At 41.6% G+C, this 24,952-nt stretch overlaps 1 protein-coding gene and 1 long non-coding RNA gene across 3 annotated transcripts; one reads left to right on the top strand and one right to left on the bottom strand.

Moving 5' to 3' along the window:
• Positions 1 to 1,910: 1,910 nt before the first annotated feature.
• On the bottom strand, positions 1,911 to 16,202 carry LOC118278874 (uncharacterized). 2 transcript variants are annotated; one of them, XM_050703868.1, is made up of 11 exons: positions 16,035 to 16,202; positions 11,499 to 11,653; positions 8,373 to 8,580; positions 7,630 to 7,954; positions 6,841 to 6,994; positions 6,269 to 6,414; positions 5,585 to 5,717; positions 5,106 to 5,187; positions 4,503 to 4,642; positions 3,665 to 3,835; positions 1,911 to 2,839 (listed from the first exon to the last, which is right to left on the bottom strand). In XM_050703868.1, the coding sequence occupies exons 2-11, from the start codon at positions 11,613 to 11,615 to the stop codon at positions 2,717 to 2,719; spliced, it is 1,599 nt and encodes a 532-aa protein (XP_050559825.1). In that variant the 5' UTR covers positions 11,616 to 11,653; positions 16,035 to 16,202; the 3' UTR covers positions 1,911 to 2,716. The 2 variants fall into 2 exon arrangements, with proteins under 2 accessions (XP_050559825.1, XP_050559826.1); XM_050703869.1 differs by having other exon boundaries at positions 6,841 to 6,991.
• A 5,300-nt stretch (positions 16,203 to 21,502) lies between these two features.
• LOC126912306 (uncharacterized) lies at positions 21,503 to 24,526 on the top strand. Its single transcript, XR_007706932.1, has 3 exons — positions 21,503 to 21,582; positions 22,290 to 22,430; positions 23,237 to 24,526. It is a non-coding gene; the product is annotated as an uncharacterized LOC126912306 (long non-coding RNA).
• The last annotated feature ends 426 nt before the right edge of the window (positions 24,527 to 24,952 follow it).

The following is a 24,952-nucleotide window of genomic DNA, read 5'->3' as shown; positions in this document are numbered from 1 at the left end:
CACCTACTAGTATAGGTAAGGGCTTTGTTTAACATATACTCTGCGAATCAAATGGTTTATTCGAAATTTACAATTTATATAAAGTTCTTAAGTAATATGTTCTTTTATTCTTTTTTTAAAAACTAAAAAATGTTGCCTCACACTAGGTTTTTCTCCTGTGTCGTGTGTGCGTTTACAAACATACAAGTTTACATACACATGACACCCAGACCCGAAACAACAATTTGAGGATCACACAAAGAGTCGGGAGAGAGGAATCGAACCCTCTACACGTTGCACGGCAGCCAGTTGCCCAGCCACCGCGCCAACCGTGCAGTCAAAAATTAGATAATATTTAAAATAATGCCAATGAATTATCTACATTTTGGAACGAACAAATAACGAACATATGTATGCATTCGTCAAATGCTAAAACGTGTGCAGTAGCTCTAACTTGATAATTTTGCCGTTTTTATAAAATACGGTACGGAACCTTTCATACGCAAATTCAACTCGAACTTGGCATGTTTTCACGCATGCGTAGAGAGTAGCGAGGGCTCTTTTGTTGAGAAGCGTCTGTCAAATACTAATGTAGATGGCGCCACTGTAGTCTTTTCGTGTTATTATATTATTACTAGCTACTTCCGCGCGGTTTCACCCGCTCTGTTCGGTTCCTATTAATCGTAGCGTGATGTTTTATAGCCTATAACCTTCCTCGATAACTGCGCTATCCAACTCAAAAAGAATTATTTAAATCGGACCAGTAGTTTCTGAGATTAGCGCGTTCAAACAAATAAACAAACAAACTCTTCAGCTTTATAATATTAGTATAGATTATTTCATTATTTATTTTGTTTGAAAATTATAAATTATTATTTAATTTACTTTTTTTATATGTAATTGTATTATGCTTCTGTGAACGAGTACTACTTGTAGTTTCATTTAAGACATTTATTTTTTTACATATGATGGGTCGACGTTTGGCCGCTATTTCATATTATATGACATATGAGTAATCTCCATACTGTAAAAGTATGTATATACCTATACCGTATAACTTAGGTGTTTAGAATAACTTTGACCCTGTACCACATATATTAATTAGTGCTCACTCAAAAAGAATACCAAAAGAAATAAAAATACTTTAATTATACTTAAAACATAGTTTATTATTCGATACTACAACACCACCTCCTCATCCCAACACCTTACATCAGACTCATAGCTTAACATAACTGATGACCAATAGATTTTAAAGCAAACTGATCAAAGGGGACATTTTTTTTTTGTTCTTTTTTTAAAAAACGTTGCCCCACATTAGGATTTTCTCCTGTGTCGTGGGTGCGTTTACAAACATACAAGCTCACATACACATGACACCCAGACCCGAAACAACAATTTGTGGATCACACAAAGAGTTGCTCCGTGCGGGAATCGAACCCGCTACCCGTTGCGCGGCAGCCAGTTGCCCAGCCACCGCGCCAACCGTGCAGTCTAAAAAGAAAACATTTCAAAAAAAACATTTCAAAGAGATTGTTTGATTTGACTTGATTTTGTTGTCCTCGAGGTTATTTTCCTTTTCTATCGCTTTGACTGTATATTAGTTATACATTGTTCTCACATAGTTGAACCAACGAAACAATGTAACCAAGTATTGTATTGTGAACCTGATTGAAAAAGAGTAACCTATGAAGTTTCTTGCTCGTTCTTCTCCATAGGAATCTACACTTTGGAACGAGCAAATAGACCAACTAGAGGACTGTCCGTCAGACAGACGTTATTAATATTATTATACATATTTGCTTTGACGTTCAAAAGTGCCTTCCTGGTCTATTTGAAATAAATAATTTTAACTTTGACTTCTCAATCTTAAAGTCAAGATTGTTCACACATAATAGGGATGATGACGGGGTATAAAAATAAAAAATCTATTTAGTCCGTTAGTTAGGTAATGAAAAATATTAGACATGTATTTTTTTATTTTGTCATATATATATACGATAACAATACTTAGATAAAACGAATCAAAGTTTAGGAGTGGGAGCAAAAACGTCATTTCTACGTATAAAACGTATGTAGAACTGACTTCTCAGGGTATTTCAAATCGATATATCTTCGAAGTATATCTAAGAAAATAAAAAAATCGCGTCAATTTTTTTTGTTGTTTAATTTACGGACTAAATAGAATGGATTTTTTAATAATCATACCTATCAAATTGGCAATATCAAAACCATACTAAATGGCCAAACCCTGCAAACATATTCTATCTATTAATTACATTTTACGGTTTACTCGCGTAACTGTCCGACAAAGAAACTCAATTAGTTTCAAGAAATGTCGGGACTCACAGTTGCTGTTGCAAGGAGCTTTATTCATGACAGATAACGCGGCGAGCATCACGTATTCAACAAAGTATGTCACACATGCTCCTCATGACCATTTTTGACGAGAGAGAGTGTACCAGAGGTAAGAGAGGGAGTGTCAGACTCTTACTGACTAAAACCCACCCCGCCCCTACTCCTGCTTGTCGAACCGGAGGCCCGGTAAACCCGCTAGCTAGTCCGCAGCTTGACCATGAATCCCCAATATGGCTTGAAACTAGTCGAGTTATCCCGTCGTACAGTTCCATGAGTAGACTATATAACTTAATGAATATAGTAGATCTTATACAAAAATATTCAGTTTATATTTATATTTAAAGAATTGGTCTTCTCAAAAGACCGGCACGGTCTTCTGTCAGTTGGCATCCTCGTCTACTAGTCTTTTCATCAGGTTTAACCTGTCCAGCTTGTCTCCAGCTCCTCGGGGGAGGCGGTCCAAGAAGCGGACTCCACCAGCTAACCGCATTCTGAAGGTTACCTGTAAAAGACATTGACATCAGGGCTGATAGACACAAAATCACTCTTCTATAATAAAGTAGCACTTCTCACACATAAAATGCACACACACACATAACACACCATCACACTTACACTCTTACTGCTCAGACTCAGAGATTCTTTTTAACGTTGCCCCACACTAGGTTTTTTCCTGTGTAGTGAGTGCGTTTACAAACATACAAGTTCACATACACACGACACTCAGACCCGAAACAACAATTTGTGGATCACAAAGAGTTGCTCCGTGCGGGAATCGAACCCGCTACAAGTTGCGCGGCGGCCAGTTGCCTAGCCACCGCGCCAACCGTGCAGTTTAATAATAAGGATTTTGTACTGAAAACAATTGATTAGTCTTGGGTTATGTGACTCTGAGTACGGCGGTTAGTTTGTAAATATTTTTTTGCTTGCTTATCTCCCCTGATCGCTTTTCCACCAGAGATGTGCTATGTTACGTTGCTGTCGATGCGTTTGGCTTCCACCAATCATATTCATTGGTACATATAGCTTAGCACTGCTGGAAATGAAGTCAGCTAAGCTATGTTTGTAAATGGAAAGTTGTGTGCTATGGATGTGTGCTATGTATCGCTTCTCTACTATCGATACATCGCATACTCGAGTTGCGCATCTTCCTCGCACAGCTACATAGCTTACTATCAGTGGAAACGGTCACTTAGTTTCACAGCTTAGCTATTACATTTTCATAGCATAGCTACATAGCACATATCTGGTGGAAAAGCACCCATAACTTTAAACACTATAAATTGTCTACGAAAAGTCAGGAAACCGTCATTAAATGTCATCTTACCCTGCTGTTAATATGTTCCACCAGTTCTTCTTCAGAAGCTGTAGCTCCTGACTGCAGGACTATGAAGGCTACTGGAACCTCACCATGCACAGGATGAGGTTTGCCCACCACACCCACCTCACGAACAGCGGGGTGCTGGAGTAGAATGTCTTCAAATTCTGCTGGAGACACCTGATCAGGGAAAGAGTACATAGTTTCATTCGTTTCTTTTTTTATGTTAGCTTTTAAAGGGAATTATCTTCTTTTTTTGTTGACGGGGGAAAACCTTCAAAAGTCGCTTAGTTTTTGGGGGAAAATACTAGGGAGTGTAGGATTTTTACCGCACTAAAACCTCCCCGGTGACCACTATCTACAGCTAAAGGAGGCACCGGGAGCTCTTAGTAGACCAGTCCTGGACAGGTATCAGCCCTACTGGGCCCCGTCTGTGGTGGTCTGATGGCTTTTTGAGTCACGCGCGGTACGTGACGCGCCGTACGGGGCCGGTTCTGGTCGGGCGGCAAGCCACCCTTGCGCGCCGTCCGCAAACCCGCACTTACGGTGACTAGAGATCGTTGCGCGATCCCCGACGCCTGGGATGTCTCACACGATGGTTGGGGCGTCAGGAGGTTCATTCCCCCACGCGCTCCGCCTCCTCCTTAACTAGCACGACTGCTTCGCTTAAAGAGGAGACGGCATCCCAATCTCCCTCGCTCCGCACCATGGCTACTCTTCATTGGTGAACCAAAAAACCCTGGTGTTTCGGATGTCCATAGGCGGCAGCGATTGCTTACCATCAGATGATCCGTCTGCTCGTTTACCGGCTTAGCAGTCATATTAATTAATGTAAGTAATTACTTACAGAAACATCATTAAACTTGATAAGCTCCTTGATTCTGTTGACGACAAAGAAGTAGCCATCCTCGTCATAGTAACCGATGTCTCCGGTCTTCAGGAAACCCTCCTCATCCTTGCAGTCCGGCTGGACATTGTCCAGGTATGCTGAAACATGAGAAATAATAACAGTGACTATTTGCCTGTTTATTTATTTAAAAAAGAAGGTTTGTAGGAAGGTTGATAGGTCACCTGATGGTAAGCAATCGCCGCCGCCCATGGACACCCGAAACACCAGAGGCGTTACAAGTGCGTTGCACGTGCGTGCTTGCGTTGTTGGGGTTAGAAATTTTAGGGTTGTTGGGGAATCAGGGATTAGGAAGATTGGGAAGGGGGGTAATTTACGATTAGGAGAAAAAACGATGAAAAAATAACTTATAGGTGCCTAATTCTTAGAGACGTCTTCGATTTTCAGACAACGCACTTATAACGCCTCTGGTGTTTCGGGTGCCCATAGGCGGCGGCGATTGCTTACCATCAGGTGATCCGTCTGATCTTTTACCGGCTTATACCACACAAAAATCTTAAATAAAAACATCGTATCGTATATTAAACAACTGTTTATAAGCACCTTTCATAACGCTGGGCCCCTTAATGCAGATCTCCCCTCGAAGGTTGGGACCCAAGGGCTGTCTCGTCTCCAAGTCTACCACCTGTAGGAAGAACAAAACATACATGAAACTTCAACACATGAGGTAGGTGAAAACAATGTAACACCAATGTTTAATTTCTACTGGCTTCATGAATACCCATCTGAGCCAAAACCCATAGCCTCCATTAGATGTTTTTCCATCCCCTAAATTTCATGCTTCTCAAAGAGCGATCAGACCACTACAGATAGGGCCCAGTAAGGCTACGGGTTTTGACCTGATCCGGAGCTGCGGACTACCTAATGGGTTTACCGGGGCTCTGGCTCGAAAAGCTGGAGAAGGAACGAGGTGGTTTTTAGTCAGTAAGAGTCTGACACTCCCTCTTACTTCACCCAAGGCGGGAGAAGACAGGGGAAGATTTTTCCACTTAAAATAAAAAGTACCCTCGAAAATAACTTACCTTCATGATAAACCCTAGTCCGGGTAGCCCGGAGCTGCCCGCCTTGTACCCCTTGGTACAAGCCAGCTCGTTGCAGATGCTTCCACCTTCAGACATGCCGTACAGCTGGAGAACTGACACCAGGCTCGGTATCCTGAGGAAGTAGGCAATGACGTGTTATAGACAAGTCTCTTAAAGACTGTACGGTTGGCGCGGTGGCTGGGCAACTGGCTGCCACGTAACGTGTAGCGGGTTCGATTCCCGCACGGAGCAACTTTTTATGTGATCGACAAATTGTTGTTCCGGGTCTGGGTGTCATGTGCATGTGAATTTGTATGTTTGTAAACGCACCCACGACACAGGAGAACATCCTAGTGTGGGGCAACGTTTTTTAAAAACAAAAAAAAAAACTAATATAATGAAGAGCAGTTTGGGGGAGCCATGCTTCGGCACTGCTGGGCCGGCTCGACCGGAGTGATACCACGGTCACACAGAAAACTAACGTGAAACAACGCTTGCGTTGTGTGAGTGAGGTTACTGGAGACCCAATTCCTCCCTTCCTAATCTTCCCAATCCCCGATTCCAAAACAACCCTTAAATTCCCAAAAGCCCATGGGCGGCGGTGATTGCTTACCACCAGGTGATACGTCTGCTCGTTTACTAGCGTATTCCACACTGCGAGTTAAATAAAAAAATGGATCTTACCGCGTCTTAATAGCTAGCACAGCGTCCTGCCTGATGTAAGTGCTGGAAGATACGATGTACTTGACTGAGCTGTGATCGTAGAGGTCCAGGTTCGGTGACTTGATGAGCTCCGTGATGATCATGGGAGCCAACTGGAGGACCGTCGGCTGTGGGAGTGAAGATATAATATTATGAAACGTTTTTTAAAGAAAACATTGTGAGGAAACTTTATTTTCCTAAGGGGGGAAAATTATCCAATGACTTCTCCCGCCTTCGGAGAGGCGAGATCCCTCTCGCCTCTCGTGTCATTACTGACTAAAAACCATCCCGTTCCTACTTCTGCCCTTCGAGCCCGATCCCCGGTAAACCCGCTGGGCCTGGGACAAGAAGTCTCGGTTCCAATCCCGGGTTGGAAAAAAATCTCAGTGGGAACACGGAGTCTGGAAATGTACCCGGTATACGGCAACAGGCTCACCCCCTATTACATGAAACTTATAACACAAACATTGAAAAGTGGGTGTACATTGTACAGCATGGCATTACGTGCCGTAATGTGCACCTTTACTTTTTTTAAGATGAAATTGATTCTATACCTTATACTTTTGCACAGCTTCTAACATCTGGACTTCTCCTCCCTTGACGTTGAAGACGAGGGTCGCGTTGGACCTCAAACAGGCGAGGGCATACATCAGCCCATATGTATAATAGAACTCACGAGACGTGTAAATTACCAGTCCTTTATAGCTACTGGAACATAATAACAAAATATATATATATATTTTTTTACATTTAATGGGTCGACGTTTGGCCGCTATCTCGCCTGATGGTAAGTGATGATGCGGCCTACGATGGAGCACGTCTGCCCATAAGCAACCTATTCACTCGGGCTTTGAAGACACCCAGGTAAATATATAATATCTCATAAAATAACCGAATATAGGTTTCCGCCAGAGATGTGCTATGCTACGTTGCTGTGAATGCGTTTGGTTGCCACCAATCATATTCATTGGTACACGTAGCTTAGCACTGGTGGAAATGGACGAGGCTAAGCCATGTTTTTTTATATGAAAAGATGAGTGATGGATGGCCTCCCTATTATCGATACATCGTATACTCAAGTTGCGCATCTTCCTCGCACAGCTACATAGCTTAGTATTAGTGGCAACAATCACATAGGAGATTGGGATTGGGGATTGGGGCTTAGGGATTGGGGGTTGGGGATCGGAAATTTGTGATTGCGGATTAGGGATTGGGGATTGGAGATTGGAGGTTGGAGATCAGGGATTATAGATTGGGTATTGGGATTGGGGATTACCAATTTCAAGTTTCAACTCCAATAACTAAATACCAAACGTAAGTTAAGGGTAAGTCAAAACACTCACTCCAGAGCCATATTCTGTGCGTTCAACAGAAACCCTATATGAGTAACAGGAACACCTTTCGGTAGACCAGTAGTTCCAGAAGAGTAGACAATGAATGCTGTATCCTCCCACCCGTTCACAGGAACTGGCTCGAAGTCTTCCAGAGCCACGGTCTTCACCAGGAAGTCTTTGAAGAGTATCGCTCCATCTTGAGCCTGATCTCCATATAAAATGTAGTGCTGCACGGATCCGACCTCGTCAAAGACTGCTTTGTGCTCTTTGAAGGCGGTTGGGGAGCAGAAGACTACTTTTGGACGGACTATCCTCACTCGATGGGCGAGGGGATCTGCAGAAAAAGAAGTATACAGAATGGAGAAAACTCTTATGCTTTAAATGAAACTACAAGTAATAGTAGTTTACAGAAGCGTAATAATACAACAAAATATATCAACAAAAATCAAAAAATTAAACTACTGAAATTTTCGAGTATTAAATTCTGTATGAACAGCTCCATGTTCCTTTACCACAGAAGAGCTGTAATGTTGTAGGTTGTCTAGGAATGTTACGGACATGCGGCGCGGCTGTTATATTGCCGTATTTGTAAAGAGTGTTCAAATTAGCTCAAAGAGAATAATGCACTTTTTGGCTTACCTACTGGGCCTAATTCGCTCATTTTTCGTATATCGTCAACCAAGATGATAACAAATATAAATTAAGTCATAACAGGTTTCTCCATAAGATACAACTTGTAAAAATATACTCACGACTGCCATACGTAGGATCAGTAGGGGAGAAAACAGCGCCTGAACACATTATGCCCAAAACTGTTGGCAGAAATTCAAAATTTTTCTCACTACATATGCAGACTATGTCTCCCTTTCTAATTCCTATACGAGTGAGCGAGAGGGCAATATCAGCCGTTAATTGAGCTAGCTCTCCATATGTTTTTTGCTCGGAATTGTCTGCGTTTACCTGCGAAAATAAAAAGTATTTTTATTATGGCACTAGCTTCCGCCCGCGACTTCGTCCGCGCGGATGTCGGTCTTCGCGTGGAGGTTTTATTTCTCCATTTTGAGTAACTCGGATAATGACATCTTATAAATATCTATTGGACCCAAATACGGCTAGGCCCATAATAATTAAAGAGATCCCTCTATTGAGCTACTGCTGTTGAGCTCGCGTTCTGTAGTATAAACTGAAAATTTAGTTTTTTTTCTTCGTATTTGTCCAGAATAAAAAGTATCATATTTTATGCCCAGGATAATAAGGTATAATTATACCAAGTTTCATCGAAATCGAACCGTTAGTTTTCACGTGATGCCTGAACATACAGACAGACAGACAAAAATGTTTTTTATCACGTATTTGGGTTTGGTATCGATCCAGTAACACCCCCTGCTATTTATTTTGTCAATATTTTCAATGTACAGAATTGACCCTTCTACAGATATATTATATGTATAGATAGTTCGGTAAACGAGGTGATGTATATCACCTGATGGTAAGCGATCAGCGCCGCCCATGGAAACTCGTAATACCAGACGAGTTACAAATGCGCTACCGGCCTTTAGAGGTTTAAGAATGTAATGATTGATTGAATTTGAATTTTAATTACTTAAAACTAATTCATCAGCCATCCATCTTCTCACACAACCTTAAACATTCACGACATACATCCTTCCATCTCGCTGCGAACAAATCACACTCTGGTGCGGATGTCAGGAGAGCATTGATCATCGTCAATGCACGAACGAGTGGAGAATTTGCATGCGCGACTGTTCGGGCTGCCGGGACAGCCAGTAATGGGTGCTTGCACGGCCATTTTTTTTTTTTTTTAATGGTGGAAAATCATCATCTAACTTCTCTCGCCTTGGGCAAGGCGAGAGGGGAGTGTCAGACTCTTACTGACTAAAAACCACCCAGTTCCTACTCCTGCTTTTCGAACCAGAACCCCGGTAAACCCGTTAGGTACTCCGCAGCTCCGGATCAGGCATCAGCCCTACTGGGCCCCATCTGTGTTGGTCTGATGGCTCTTTGAGGCGCACATGGAACACGACGCGCCGCACGCACGGGTCTGGTTCTGGTCGGGCGGCGAGCTACCCTTGCTCGTCGTCCGCAGACCCGCACTTACGGTGGCCGGAGATCGTCGCGCGATCCCCGACGCCCGGAGTGTCTCTCGCGACGGCTGGGGCGTGAGGAGGTTTGTTCTCTCACGCGCCTCGCCTCCCCCTTAGCTAGCATGACTGCTTCGCAGAAGGAGGAGACGAGTACTATAGGCACAAACAACCGTACCTCTGTATGGATCTCTGTTATCTTAATCAATAATAATCAATAATCATTTATTATTTGTTTAACATAGGTGATAACACAAGGTGACTTGATTGATAGTAGTAAATTTACTTAGGGCGCTATGTTATGCCAGTAGACGTACAAATATTAATTGCAATTGCGTGAAAGCATACGAAAGTGTGGGAGAGCCATGCTTCGACACTGCTGGGCCGGCTCGACCGGAGTGATACCACGGCCTCACAGAAAACCGACGTGAAACAAAGGTTTCGTTGTGTGAGTGAGGTTACCGGAGGCTCAATTCCCCAACAACCCTTAAATTCCTACCCCTCAAAAGGCCGGCTACGCACTTGTAATGCCTCTGGTGTTTCAAGTGTTCATGGGCGGCGGCGATTGCTTACCATCAGATGATACTCTGCTCGTTTACCGGCGTGATACATAAAAAAATGCGAGAAGAGAAAAATAAAAAGTAAATAAACTTAACTAGCTTGCACAGCAAACGTTGTTTTGCCTTATAAGTTTCTAGAAAATAGATAGTAGCCGATTCGCATACTGAATACACAAATAAAATTTGGTAAAATTCGGTAAAGCCGTTTCGGAGGAGTACGGTAACTAACATTGTGACATGGAAATTTTATACAACGTGTCACAAAATACCCATATACATCAAGAAACATTGAAGAATACAGGTTGAATAGAATCTCTACAAAAAATTTCAGCTTAAAATGCGTTTAAAAAAAATTAGTACCAAATACTTGGTGTCGCATGGTTCTTGATTTTAAATCATACAAACGTGTCACAACACTACAGGGGTCACTTCATAACTTCGTTCCATGAAAACATGAGTTTAAAAATCCCTTCCCGTATCGTTTGTTATGTTATCTAGAAACCGTGCACTTGATACCTATGTACTGTACATCCCCTTTTTGTTACACCGTGTATATTAGATATTACTTGATAATTTCCTTAATACTTGGATTAGTATATAATCTACTATTCTTATTATCTATAAATCATATAATACATATATTTTACTGGTCACGACATATGATAAAAAAATCACGTATTTTGTTGGTTTTGCATTATCTATAATTTTATTATAACATTCGTGAGACATAATAAATGAATTATTATGTTATCGGCTTACTCACGTAACTGTTTGACGAGGAACTCGACTAGTTTCAAGCCATGCTAGAGGCTCATATTGTGTGTCGCGGAATGCTGCTCATGAAAATTTCGTTGTGTGTTAAAGCCTCTAGCATGGCTTGAAACTAGTCGAGTTCCTCACACAACGAAACACAACGCAAGCGTAGTTTCACGACGGTGTACTGTGAGGCCGTAGTGTCACTCCGGTCGAGCCGGCCCAGCAGTGGCGAAGCATGACTCTTCCCCACTGAGGTTACTGGAGACACAATTACCCCCCTTTCTAATCCCCGATTCCCCAACAACCCTTAAAATCCTAACCAAAAGGCCAGCAACGCACTTGTAGCGCCTTTTATGTTTCAAGTGTCCATGGGTGGCGGCGAATTGGTTACACTATCAGGTGATCCGTCTGCTCGTTTACTGGCTTATACCATAAAATACTAATATTTGGGCACACTTACCAATGCAACAATGTCCTTATTCGCTACCATATTGTCATAGACTTCTTTGCCAAAGTTCAGATGAGCTGGGACACGCCCACTTTGATTTCCGTACTGATACAGTTTGTTTTTGATCATTTTGTCTTCTATTCACAACCTTTTCGGGTTTTCGATACCTGTGAACATGTAAAAAATATGCTTACTTTTTATTTAAAGCTATATGGTTGTTTGAACGTTGTAATCTCCGGAACACATGGTTCTAATTGGATAAAATTCGTTAGTTTGGTGGCTGGGCAGCCGGCTGTCGCGTAACGTATTAGTGGGTTCGATTCCCGCACGGAGCAACTCTTTGTGTGATCCACAAATTGTTGTTTCGATTGTAGGGGTGTGTTACTTAATTGAAATTTTCACATAAAATTAATCAAGTATTAAATTCTGTGTGAACAGCTCCATGTTCCTTGACCACAGAAGAGCTGTAATGTTGTAGGTTGTCTAGGAATATTACGGACATGCGGCGCGGCTGATATAATGCCGTATTTGTAAAGAGTGTTTAAATTAGCTCAAAGAGAATATTGCACTTTTTGGCTTACCTTTTGTATATTGTCAGCCAAGATGATTACAAATATGTGGTTTAAATTAAATCGTAAGAGGTTTCTCCATACGTTATTAAAGAGGTTGTTCACACGTCATGCGATTAGCATGGGAAACGACCTTGAATTTTATACTTAAAATAGATTTGTATGATGTTTAGAAGCATATAATTATAATTAAAAATATCCTAGTCGACCTTCGGATGTAACCTACGTAATGAATAATTATATTGTTCAACCTGTTTGGAAGTTGTTAAACATATCATTTACCTATTATATTATATTAACATATATTTTTGTTACATTTGATAGGTCAACGTATGGCCGCTATCTCGCCTGATGGTAAGTGATGATGCGGCCTACGATGGAGCACGTAAGCAACCTGTTCACTCGGGCTTTGAAGACACACAGACTTGGTGGGTATAACTTGGGTATAAAAAGTAAATATAGATTATGAGTATTTTCTTTTCATATAAAAAATCTACGTATGAGTTTGTTATGAAAGAGCTATCTCTTTCACTGTCTCTGACGCATCGAGTGTATTTGTAAACAAATTTACACAGAGTAGAGTCAATGTTTATTTAACTTCTTTAGGCAGTTGTCCCACCAACGGCGAGTGAACGACTAACTATCGGCTATTTTCTCGCTCAAGAAACGTACAATAGATATACTTTCCGTGTAAACAAAAGAGATGCATGTACAAATAGTTGATCGCTGACTGTTCACACTGCCGGCGAGTGCTCGCTTCACTTGTTTGTTTTTGTTTTCACTCGTTTTCACTCGTTTCTAGTTCTAGCTCTACTCGTTACTCGTTCATCGTTGCCGGTGGGACAACTGCCTTATGTTCTCAAATTGAATTAACTGGTCCGGTGTACGAAATTTCTTCACTATTGTAATCTTCAAACACAACACTACCTCCCATTGAAGCCGTGGCAGATACTTTTAGAACGCCTTATGTAGGTACAAAAAAAAACTATAAACTTGTGTACCGACATACATTTCAATGAATTATTCAGTTTAATGAAAAAAACCATATTTAAGACAAAATAATCGCCAAGGAATGTAGTACATGTCGTGTTTAAAAAAAAATTAAAAACAAATTTGTCATAGGTCCTCATCATAACCAGACCCGGAACCAAATTGTAGTTTTTTTTTTTACATATAATATAATATAAATCATAAAAATTTTGTACCACATAAATCAAACTTTTTTTATATCATAAAAAATATTAAATTAAGCATCTTAAGTGTGGGAAAGTCATGCTTCGGCACTGCTGGGCCGGCTCGACCGGAGTGATACCACGGCCGAGCAGTACACCGACGTGAAACAACGCTTGCGTTGTGTTTCGTTTAGTTTTTTTTTATTTATTTATCAAAAGGTACATACAGTTTTATACATTATCAAAAAATCGCCAAACTGTAAGACAGTTTGTTGGCGATAGTGAGTAAGGTTGCTGGAGGCCCAATTACCTCCCTTCCCAATCTACCCAATCCCAGATTCCCCAACAACCCTTAAATTCCAAACCCCCAAAAGGCCGGTAACGCACTTGTAACACCTCTGGTGTTTCAAGTGTCCATGGGCAGCGGCGATGCTAAGCAATATAGCATAATGTTATAAATGGTTTCTCTACTATCGATACATCGCAAACTCGAGCTGCGCATCTTCTACACACAGCTACATGGCTTAGTATCAGTGGAAACAGTCACATAGTTTTTAGGGAACAGAGAGTAAAGTTCTGTTGCTTTTCGCCCAACTGTTGTTTGTCGCCACAGTTTCACAACTTAGCCATTACATCGTCGTAGCATAGCTACATAACAACTCATTGGCGGAAATGCATCCTAACGCGCTAGGTAGTCCGCAGCTCCGTTCAAACATAACTCAGTCCTGACAATACGATAATAGACGAATTATTCAATTTAGTTTAGTGTGGTCATTCTCAAGCTATTTTTGGAACTAAACGATATATTGTGGTTACATATTTAAGTGACTCCCTCGTTGGCCGAGTGGTTGCACGTGCGACTGTAGAGCAAGGGGTCTCGGGTTCGATTCCCGGGTCGGGCGAAGTATCACTGGGTTTTTCGAAAATTTCTCAGTAGTAGCACGGAGTCTGGAAATGTGCCCGGTATATGGCAATAGGTTCACCACCTATTGGTCATGGGACTTATAACATAAATAGTGAAAAATGGGTGTACGTACATTGTGCACATCTGCCTACCCCTTAGGGATTAAAGACGTGATGATATGTATGTATATTTAAGTGAACATAGATCTGTACATTGTAGGGACAAGGATTCCGGAGCTGCGGACTACCTAGCGGGTTACCGGGGCTCCGGCTCGAAGAGCAGGAGTAGGAACGGGGTGGTTTTTAGTCAGTAAGAGTCTGACACTCCCTCTCGCCTCGCCCAAGGCGGGAGAAGTCATTGGACGATTAAATCCCCCTCAAAAACAAGTTAGTATATAAACATATATAAATCAGCTTAGCTCTTCACAAGATTATCACGGGTAAACACACAAACAGGTCAAATTAAGAACGTCCTTATTCTTTTTGAAGGAATGTCATATTTTAGATATTTGCGAATGCGAAATTTGCAAATGATCTTCGCGAATATTGCAAAATTAGTCCAATTTTTCTTGTCAACATTACGCCTTTAATCCCAAAGGAGTAGGCAGAGGTGCGCATTACAGCATGTAATGCCACTATACAATGTACACTCACTTTTCACCATTTTTGTTATATGTCCTATGTAATAGGGGGTAAGCCTATTGCCATATACCGGGCACAATTCCAGACTCCGTGCTACTACTGAGAAATTTGCGAAAAACCGAAAACAGCCCAGTAGCACCTTGCCCGACCCGGGAATCGAACCCGAGACCCCTTGTTCAGAGTCGCGACCACTCGACCAACGGGGCAGTTAATTCAATGCAATTTTTCTATGGCTTTATTTTAATCTATAGGGTCTTGTGATACTTTATTCCTAATGGTCTTTACCCCTAAGAAAACATACATACATAACCTCACGCCTGTCTCCCATGGGGGTAGGCAGAGACAATGGAACGCCAATTGCCACGGTTCTTAACACACTTCTTTCGCTTCATCAACAGTCATCAGTCTTTTCATGCATGCTCGTCGGTTAAGTCAAATTTCCGTGGTGCTTGGCGACTGGGCTTCTCCCAGTTGTGGAGTCTCTTTGTGCCTTAAGGCTTAAGTCATTCTGTCTCCTGCATTAAATTCACCGAGGGAAGTGGAAACTATCGTTTTCTTTTCTTCTCCTCTAATAATATCTTCTGATTTATTTCGTTGCGGGATCCAAGACAGTTATTCATGTCCCTGGGACGCGCCGGACTTCAATGTTCCGGTGTTTTCATGGTTGTATCTACTGTAGATCCTGGCTTACAGGAGTTGCAGCGGTGTGGGAGGTTGTGGCGGGCTTGTCCCATAAAAAAAAAAAAAAAAAAAAAATGCTCGTCGGTTAAGGGTACTTTTAATTTGGCCCTTTTTAAAAAAAACATGTACCATGTTTACACTTTAGTTTTAAAATGAACATAAGTATATTTTTAGTTTGAAGACTGATAAAAGTATATATAAGTTTATAATATATTCCTCTATTGAAGTTACCTTTCTGTAATGGAAAATTTTATATATGTACATATTTTTACGACGCTAATATTCACATTAAACATCTCTAGTACATATGAATGTATATTTATTTATTTAGAAAACATATATAATTTTACAAAAATGTTACTAGCTGCCTCCACGCGTTTCCACCCACTCTGTTCGATTCCTATTAATCGCAACGTGATGTTTTATAGCCTATAGCCTTCCTCAATAAATGCGCTATCCAACACAAAAAATAATTATTCAAATCGGACCAGTAGTTCCGGAGATTAGCGCGTTTAAATAAACTCTTCAGCTTTATATGTATATATTAGTATATATAGAAGATAATTATCTAAAAATCTTACCTCAAATTCAAGATTCCCACGAAAAAAAAGCAAACTGAACAAAATTTTAATGTTCACAAGTTAATATACAATTGTTTATTTATATGGAAATTCTTATTTTTATGCGATTTCTTGTATAATGTTTGAACAACACGACTTACTTCGTCCGTAGATAACAGAGACAGTCAATAAAAATATGTAGATTAGACAATTTATATTTATTTTGATGATAGCCAATGGCCGGTGTCACTGTATATTTATAAAACAGAAGTTTAACTACTGTTTAAGTGTGTGAGAGCTATGCTTCGGCACTGCTGGGTCGGCTCGACCGGAGTGATACCACGGCCTCTCAGAAAACCGACGCGAAACAACGCTTGCGTTGTGTTTCGTTGTGTGAGTAAGGTTACCGGAGGCCCAATTCCCCCCTTCCCAATCTTCCCGATCCCCGATCCCCGAACAACAACTCTTAAATTCCTAACCCCCAAAAAGCTGGCAACGCACTTGTAACACCTCTGGTGTATCAAGTGTTCATGAGCGGCGGCGATTGCTTACCATCAGGTGATACGTATGCTCGTTTACCGGAGCGGTTTGTTTCATAAAAAAAAAATTGTGCTCGCTGCCTCGATGGCCGAGTGGTTGCAAGTACGACTGTGACTGTGCGGTCAACGTAAAAGGTTACCGGGGCTCCTGTTCAAAGCAGGAGAAGATACGGGATGGTCTTTAGTCACTAAAGGACTGACACTACTCACCTCACCTTTTTTTAAGGGGGGAAAATCATCCAATGTCTTCTCCCGCCTTGAGCTAGGCGGGAGGGAGTGTCAGAATCTTACTGACTAATAACCACCCCGTTGTAGCAACGGGGTAAGCAGGAGTAGTCCTGCTTTTCGAATCGAAGCCCCGGTAAACCCGCTAGGTAGTCCGCAGCTCCGGATCAGGCATCTACAAAATTCATTACTGGTATATACTTATTAACGTTTAGCGTGCTCAAACAAACAAACAAACTGTGCAGCTTTATATAATAAAAAAAAAAGTAATCTATAAGTCGCAGGAATATGATAAAATCAGGGAATTGGCCAAATCTCTAATTCCCTGCTGCCTGACTGCCTCGTTGGCCGAGTGGTTGCAAGTGCGATTGCTGGGCAAGGGGTCTCGGGTTCGATTGCCGGGTCGGGCGAAGTATTACTGGGCTTTTTTCGGTTATTCGAAAATTACTCAGTAGTAGCACGGAGTCTGGAAATGTGCCCGGTATATGGCAATAGGCTCACCACCTATTACATGGGACTTACAACATAAATTGTGAAAAGTGTGTGTGCATTGTACAGTGGCATTACGTGTCATAATGTGCACCTCTGCCTACCCCTTCGGGATTAAAGGCGTGACGATATGTATGTATGTCTAATTCCCTAAGTGATTTGACAAATCCATTGTTCAAATCACCAGATTTGCTTAGGGAAATGATAAAATCGTGTTGATATTTTGACATTCTCCGTGAATTTATCAAATATTTTAGAGATTTGGCCAAATCCCTGTTTTTATCATATCGCTGCGACATATACATGTTAATCCATGTTTAATCGCGTCTAAACTGTACTAAACTAAATTAATTATTATCAGACAATCGCCGCGTCGTGTGTCGCGGAATGCGTCTCATGAATATGAGCCCCTAGCATGGCTTGAAACTAGTCGAGTTCCTCGTCAAACAGTTACGTGAGTAAGCCGATAGCATAATAATTAATTTAGTATGTCTCACGAAAGTTACAATAAAATTGTAATAAACTAAGTGTGAAACTTTGTATCGTCGATCCCCTATACGAGTCATCGGACTTCTATCATTTATCGTCAGCGTCGCCACTCTATAATGTGTTGTGATAGGTACCGCTTATCTCTACTACTGAATGCGATATTATTAGGAAAAGATAAATTGACTTCTTATTTATTATTTATTGAGGAAGGTCGTAGGCTATCTATACGTATAAGTGTGGGAGAGCCAAGCTTCGGCACTGCTGGGCCGGCTCGACCGGAGTGATACCACGGCCGAGCAGAAAACCGACGTGAAACAACGCTTGCGTTGTGTTTCGTTGTGTAAGTGAGGTTACCGGAGGCCCAATTAACCCCCTATCCAAAGTCAAACTCAAAATTATTTATCTCAAATAGACGGGGAAGGCACTTTTGAGCCAATCTTTTCAATCCCCGATTCCCCAACAACCCTTAAATTCCTAATCCTCAAAAGGCCGGTAACGCACTTGTAACGCCTCTGGTGTTTCGAGTGTCCATGGGCGGCGGCGATTACTTACCATCAGGTGATCCGTCTGCTCGTTTACCGGTTTATACCTACCATAAAAAAGAACACGACGGCTTGAGTCACGGCGCTGATTTTTAGTACTTAAATAATTAATTTTATATTTTTTTCAAACGCGAATTAGTTTTAACATACATATATAAATCAAAGGTTATCTTAATAATAATCTTATATGTTTGTTTTAAACATAAAATTAATTAAATATCATTTATTTTTTTTTTGGTATCACTGACGTATTACAATGAGGGTGCTTTTCCACCAGATTTTATTATTTGAAAATTATAATTGTGGGAACTATTTACTTATTATTTGTTTATCTTTAATAAATATATTTTTAGGTATTACTAGGTGACTCGGCAAACGTCGTTATGCCTTATAAATATTTATTTATATTTGTTATTTCTAGAAAATAGATAGTAGCTGATTTTTGCGTCATAATTGCATTTATACATGTAGTGTGCATTACATACATACATGCATATCGTCACGCCTTTAATCCCCGATGGGGTAGACAGAGGTGCACATTACGGCACATAATGCCAATACACACCCACAATTCACAATATTTTATGTTGTAAGTCCCATGTACTCGTAATAGGGGGTGAGCCTATTGCCATATACTGGACACTATTCCAAACTCAGTGCTACTACTGACAAAATTTCGAAAATCCGAAAAAAGTCCAGTAATGCTTCGCTCGACCCGGGAATCGAACCCGAGACCCCTTGCCCGGCAGTTACAATTGCGACCACTCGACTAACAGGGCAGTCTTCGGACTGCATGGTTGGCGCGGTGGCTGGGTAACAGGCTGCCGCGCAACGTGTAACGTGCTCGATTCCCGCACGGAGCAACTCTTTGTGTGATCAACAAATTGTTGTTTCGGTTCTGGATGTCATGTGTATGTGAACTTGTATGTTTGTAAACGCACACACGACATAGGAGAAAAACCTAATTTTGGACAACGTTTTTTTAAAAAGAAGATAAAAATTATAGGCTCCTTTTTATCCCACGAGAACACGGGTGGAACCACTGGGAGGAGCTTGTAAGACATAAATAGAGAATCAATAATAGTAAGATTAACTTTGGTCTTGACATGCGCAATGCAGACAGAACAATCTAGAATGTGCACTCAATGCGACGACTGCAGTAGGTCCACGTCGCTCAGTGCATGGGAACGAGGTTTTATCTAAATATATAAAACTCAAAGGTGACTGACTGACTGACATAGTGATCTATCAACGCACAGCTGAAACCACTGGACGGATCGGGCTGAAATTTGGCATGCAGGTAGATGTTATGACGTAGGCATCCGCTAAGAAAGGATTTTGATCAATTCTACCCCCAAGGGGATAAATCTAAATATATAAAACTCAAAGGTGACTGACTGACTGACATAGTGATCTATCAACGCACAGCTGAAACCACTGGACGGATCGGGCTGAAATTTGGCATGCAGGTAGATGTTATGACGTAGGCATCCGCTAAGAAAGGATTTTGATCAATTCTACCCCCAAGGGGATAAAATAGGGGATGAAAGTTTGTATGAAACTTTGTCAATTTTAAACCAATCGGACTGAGACTTTGCATGCATAAAGCTACTATGGCGTAGGCAACCCTTAAGAAAGGATTTTGATAAATTCCATCCCTAAGGGGATAAAATAGGGGATGAAAGTTTGTATACATCTTCTTAGATTTTATAAAGAAGTCCTGATGACGAATCAGAATTTTATGATGACGTTCGCTTAAATACGATTTTGATTAATTCAAACCCCATTCAACCCCCACGGGTGATAAAATAAGGGATGATGAAGGATGTAAAATGTATTAGTTTGAACCTATCAGTACGTAATGGAACGAACAAAATAATGTTTACGCTAATTAATAATAATACTTCTTAACGCGAGCGAAGCCGCGGGCAAAAGCTAGTTTTATATAAAACACTAGCTACTTCCGCGCGGTTTCACCCGCTTTGCTCGGCCCCTATTGGTCATAAAGTGATGTTTTATAGCCTATAGCCTTCCTCGATAAATGCGCTATCCAACACAAAAATAATTATTCAAATCGGACCAGTAGTTCCGGAGATTAGTGCGTTCAAACAAACAAACTCTTCAGCTTTATAATATTAGTATAGATTGCTCCACATTAGGATTTTCTCCTATGTCGTGGGTGCGTTTATAAACATACAAGTTCACATACACATGACACCTAGACCCGGAACAACAATTTGTGGATCACACAGAGAGTTGCTCCGTGTGAGAATCGAGCCGCTAAAAGTTGCGTGGTAGCCGGTTGCCCAGCCACCGCACTAACAAGCTGCACACCTACACAGGCAAGTACAGACAGACATAACTTACTACCGATATCAAAATCTTTGCTTGACTTTTTACATTACTTTTTTATGGTATAAGCCGGTAAACGAGCAGACGGATTACCTGATGGTAAGCAATCGCCGCCACTCATGGACACCCGAAACACCCGAAGCGTTACAAGTGCGTTGCCAGCTTTTTGGAGGTTAGGAATTTTAGGTTTGTTGGGGATTCGGGGACCGGGAAGGGGGTAATTGGGCCTCCGGTAACTTTACTTACACAACGAAACATAACGCAAGCGTTGTTTCACGTCGGTATGTGAGGCCGTAGTATCACTCCGGTCGAGCAGCCCCATTCTTGCCGAAGCATGACCCTGCAACACTTAAATTTCTATAGAGCTGTTGTCAAAATGAAGATCGATCCTATCTTCGTTGTATCACGTCGGTTTTCTGTGAAACCGTGGTATCACTCCGGTTGAGCCAGCCTAGCAGTGCCGAAGCATGGCTCTCCCACACTTTAATGATTTGACTGCACGGTGGCTGGGCAACCGGCTGCCACGCAACTTTTAGCGTGTTCGATTCTCGCACGGAGCAACTCTTTGTGGGATCCACAAATTGTTGTTTCGGGCCTGAGTGTAATGTGTATGTGAACTTGTATGTTTGTAAAGGCACCCACGAGACCACGATACAGGAGAAAATCCTAGTGTGGCGCAACGTTTTTTTAAAAGAAAAAAAAAAATGCAGTATGTAAATCTTCTGATGAATAATTTGTACCCTGACATAAATACTATAACTGCATTGTATAGCTTATACCGAAGTATTGATCGGGACCTGCGCAGTGCAGCTAGCTTGGACTAGGCTAGACTTCCCTTGTGCACTCATTGCGCCGCGCGCCGTCAGCAGGAAGACACGTACTGGTCTTTGAAAGGGTCAAGGTGATTGGTGATGATGAAGAGTCAAGGATAAGGTGAGAAATTGTTGCTTTTTTTATGAAACAAAAACGGGCAGACGTATCACCTGATGGTAAGCAGTCACCGCCGCCCATGGACACTTGAAACACCAGAGGCGTTACAAGTGCGTTGCCGTATTTTTGGGGGTTAGGAATTTAAGGGTTGTTGTTCGGGAATCGGGGATTGTATGGGATATGGGGTAATTTAGGAGATGGGTTAAACCTGGTGGTATGTGGTTAGTGTTCAGCAACACCTAAGGAGCCATGGAGCTATGGAGCCAACGCCCACCCGCAACATCAGAGGAGTTGCAAGTGCATTGCTGGCTTCTTTTGGCTGACTCATACGATGATAACAGAAGCGTTTGTTTCTCATCGGTTTTCTGTATAGCCGTTGTATCTACACTCCTCTCTGATCCGGAGCTGCGGACTACCTAGCGGGTTTACCAGGGCTCCGACTCAAAAAGCAGGAGTAGGAACGGGGTGGTGTTTAGTCAGTAAGAGTCTGACACTCTCTCGCCTCGCCCAAAGACGGGAGAAATCGTTGGATGATTATCCTGCTTCAAAAAAAAATACTTACACTCCTCTAGTTTTGCAAAATTAAATGTCCATGGACGTAGCTGATCTTTTATTTATCATCAGATCCAGGTGAAACTTTCCCCCCTTACCATAAAAAATTTAGGATATCTACTGTTGTCTATTTTTCTAAAGACTGGTTGCTTTTTCAGGAGGTGATAACTACCTTCCGAGATGGTTTTCTGGACTGACCAGGGGGAAGTACATCAAGTTACCAATGAATACCAATGGGCGGGATCCAGATGAAGCCACTGTTGATGTTCAATACAAATCATCAGTTTAAGGCATACGTGGTAAGTGAATCTTGTATTGAAATCACTGTCATTGCAGCGGCAAGTCCCCTCTTTGAGGAGTGGCTTGAAACAAGCTCCGGTGTCCTCACCTACCACCTGACGCAGGTGCTAAGGTTGGCAGTGGCTGCGGATTACTTAGCGGGTTTACCGGGGCTCCGGCTCGATAGGTAGGAGTAGGAACGGGGTAGTTTTTAGTCAGTAAGAGTCTGGCGCTCCCTATCGCCTCGCCCTGGCGGGAGAAGTCTTAGGATGATTTTTCACCCTCAAAGACAAGTAAATCTTGAGTTTAGGTTTTTTTTACTTGAAGTTTAGGTTATAATATGGTAGTTGCATTTAAGACAGTTAAACAGGTTTAATTTTGGAGTAGGCGAAACCATTGTTATATATACGCCGCAAAACTGTTTATTCGCCCAGAGGCGCGAAAGCGAATGTTCTTAGGGTACTTTTTCACCTGAGATGTGCTACGTTACATTGTTGTGGATGCGTTTGGCTTCCACCAATCTTATTTTTTGGTACACATAGCTAAGCACTGGTGAAAACGGACTCAGCTAAGCTATATCTTTTATATGGAAAATGCGTGGAATGGATAGCTTCCCTATTATCGATATATCGCATACTCGAGCGGCACATTTTCGTAGCATAGCTACATAGCGCATCTCTGGGAGATCTAGCATATACTTGCGACATTGATTTCGCTTTTAAATGAAAAAGTCCAGTATTTTAAAAGCAAAAAAGAACAGACGCAGCGCCAATCTTTGTTTAATAAAATAACTTAAGAATTAATATCACCATTATTTTCTTTACAGACCCATTATGCCACATGGTCATCATACAATCAAACGCACAGTCTTCTCCCCCAATGACTACACATCGCAAGGTTGGAAGCGACCTGCATACAGCTACACCCTGCGACTTTCCATCAGGGCGCCTGACCACCGCGTGGACGGAGATCCTTTTTTTTGAGGGGGAAAATCTTCCAATGACTTCTCCCGCCTTGGGCGAGGCGAGAGGGAGTGTCAGACTCTTACTGACTAAAAACCACCCCGTTCCTACTCCTGCTTTTCGAGCCGAAGCCCCGGTAGACCTGCTAGGTAGTTCGCAGAGTGGAGGTAATACACTACTCTTACCAGATTATAAATGAGAATAAAACGTGTTCTCTGACGCTGACTAACCCTAGAAAGAGCTATAAACAAGCACCTCATAGCAGCCCCTAATTTCATTAGTCTAACTCGACCGGAGTAATACCACGGCCTCACAGTAAACCGACGTGAAACAACGCTTGCGTTGTGTGAGTGAGGTTACCGGAGGCCCAATTACCTTCACCAATCTTCCTAATCCCCGATTGCCCAACAACCCTTAAATTTGTATCCTCAAAAAGGCCGGCAACGCACTTGTAACGCCTCTGGTGTTTCAAGTGTCCATGGGCGGCGACGATTGCTTACCATCAGGTGATCCGTCTGCTCGTTTACCGGCTTATGCATGGCATGTGCATCTCGCGGCGCCTCTCTGTAACGTAGTGTCATAAGCACTTGCCTACCACAGCATCGTTCGAAATGATAATTTTGAAAGAAGGGGTGTAAGTGGCTCCCCCCACACCTGAAGAGCCAAAGCCAACCTCCCCTGCCCGTGGTACACCCTGCTAATCAACGAACGAGGCTCTGGCGTACCTGGTCTTCCCCAATTTACCTCCCAGAGGCAACAACACACCTGCAACTCTATTGCTGCGGGTGTAGTTCTACTCTTGCCTCCAAGCGCACCATCAGCTTAAAAGGGCTATATTGAGGAAGTCAGGTCTTTGCAGAAGAACTTCTGTAGACCAAAAGATTTCTTGTCTATAGGATTTCTTCTTTATTCTATTGGAGATAGGTATGTTATGCATTTAGTCCTGAATAATGTATCTACCTCCTTATTTAAGGTGTAAAATTTGTAAATATTCACTTATTCCATGATTGAGTAAAACTACAAAAACTATTTTAATTCGTCATATGTTCAAAGTTTAAAATCAAAATATATATATATATATATGTATATATATTAAAAAATTAATAGGTGAGTTATCAAAATAAAAACGAAATAAAAAATATAAAATAATAATATGTTCTGTGGTTTTATTTTATACTGTCGCGCTTTTTATCCCCTATGGTAGGCTAAATGCATATTACGGCACGTAATGCCGCTATACAATGTATTCCCACTTTTCACCATTTGTGTTATAAGTCCCATGTAATAGGGGATGAGTCTAGTGCCATATACCGGGCACAATTCTAGACTCAGTGCTACTACTGAGAAATTTTCGAAAATCCGAAAAGTACCTAGCAATACTTTACTCGACCCGAAAATCGTATCCAAAACTGTTAATTTTTGACGAAGTGTGACTTTATGTCACAAGGGGGAGGGGTCTGAAATTTTGTGACGTCACATTTCAATTATTATAATCTAACTGTTAAAACACGAACTTGAAACTATTATCTCAAAACTCAAAAAAATCTATATGTAAAATTATAAAATGTAACGTCACACTA

Source organism: Spodoptera frugiperda, chromosome 24, assembly GCF_023101765.2.
Source record: "Spodoptera frugiperda isolate SF20-4 chromosome 24, AGI-APGP_CSIRO_Sfru_2.0, whole genome shotgun sequence".
Lineage (NCBI taxonomy): Eukaryota > Metazoa > Arthropoda > Insecta > Lepidoptera > Noctuidae > Spodoptera > Spodoptera frugiperda.
Note: the sequence above shows the minus strand (reverse complement) of the source record. Positions and strands in the feature narration are given on the sequence as shown.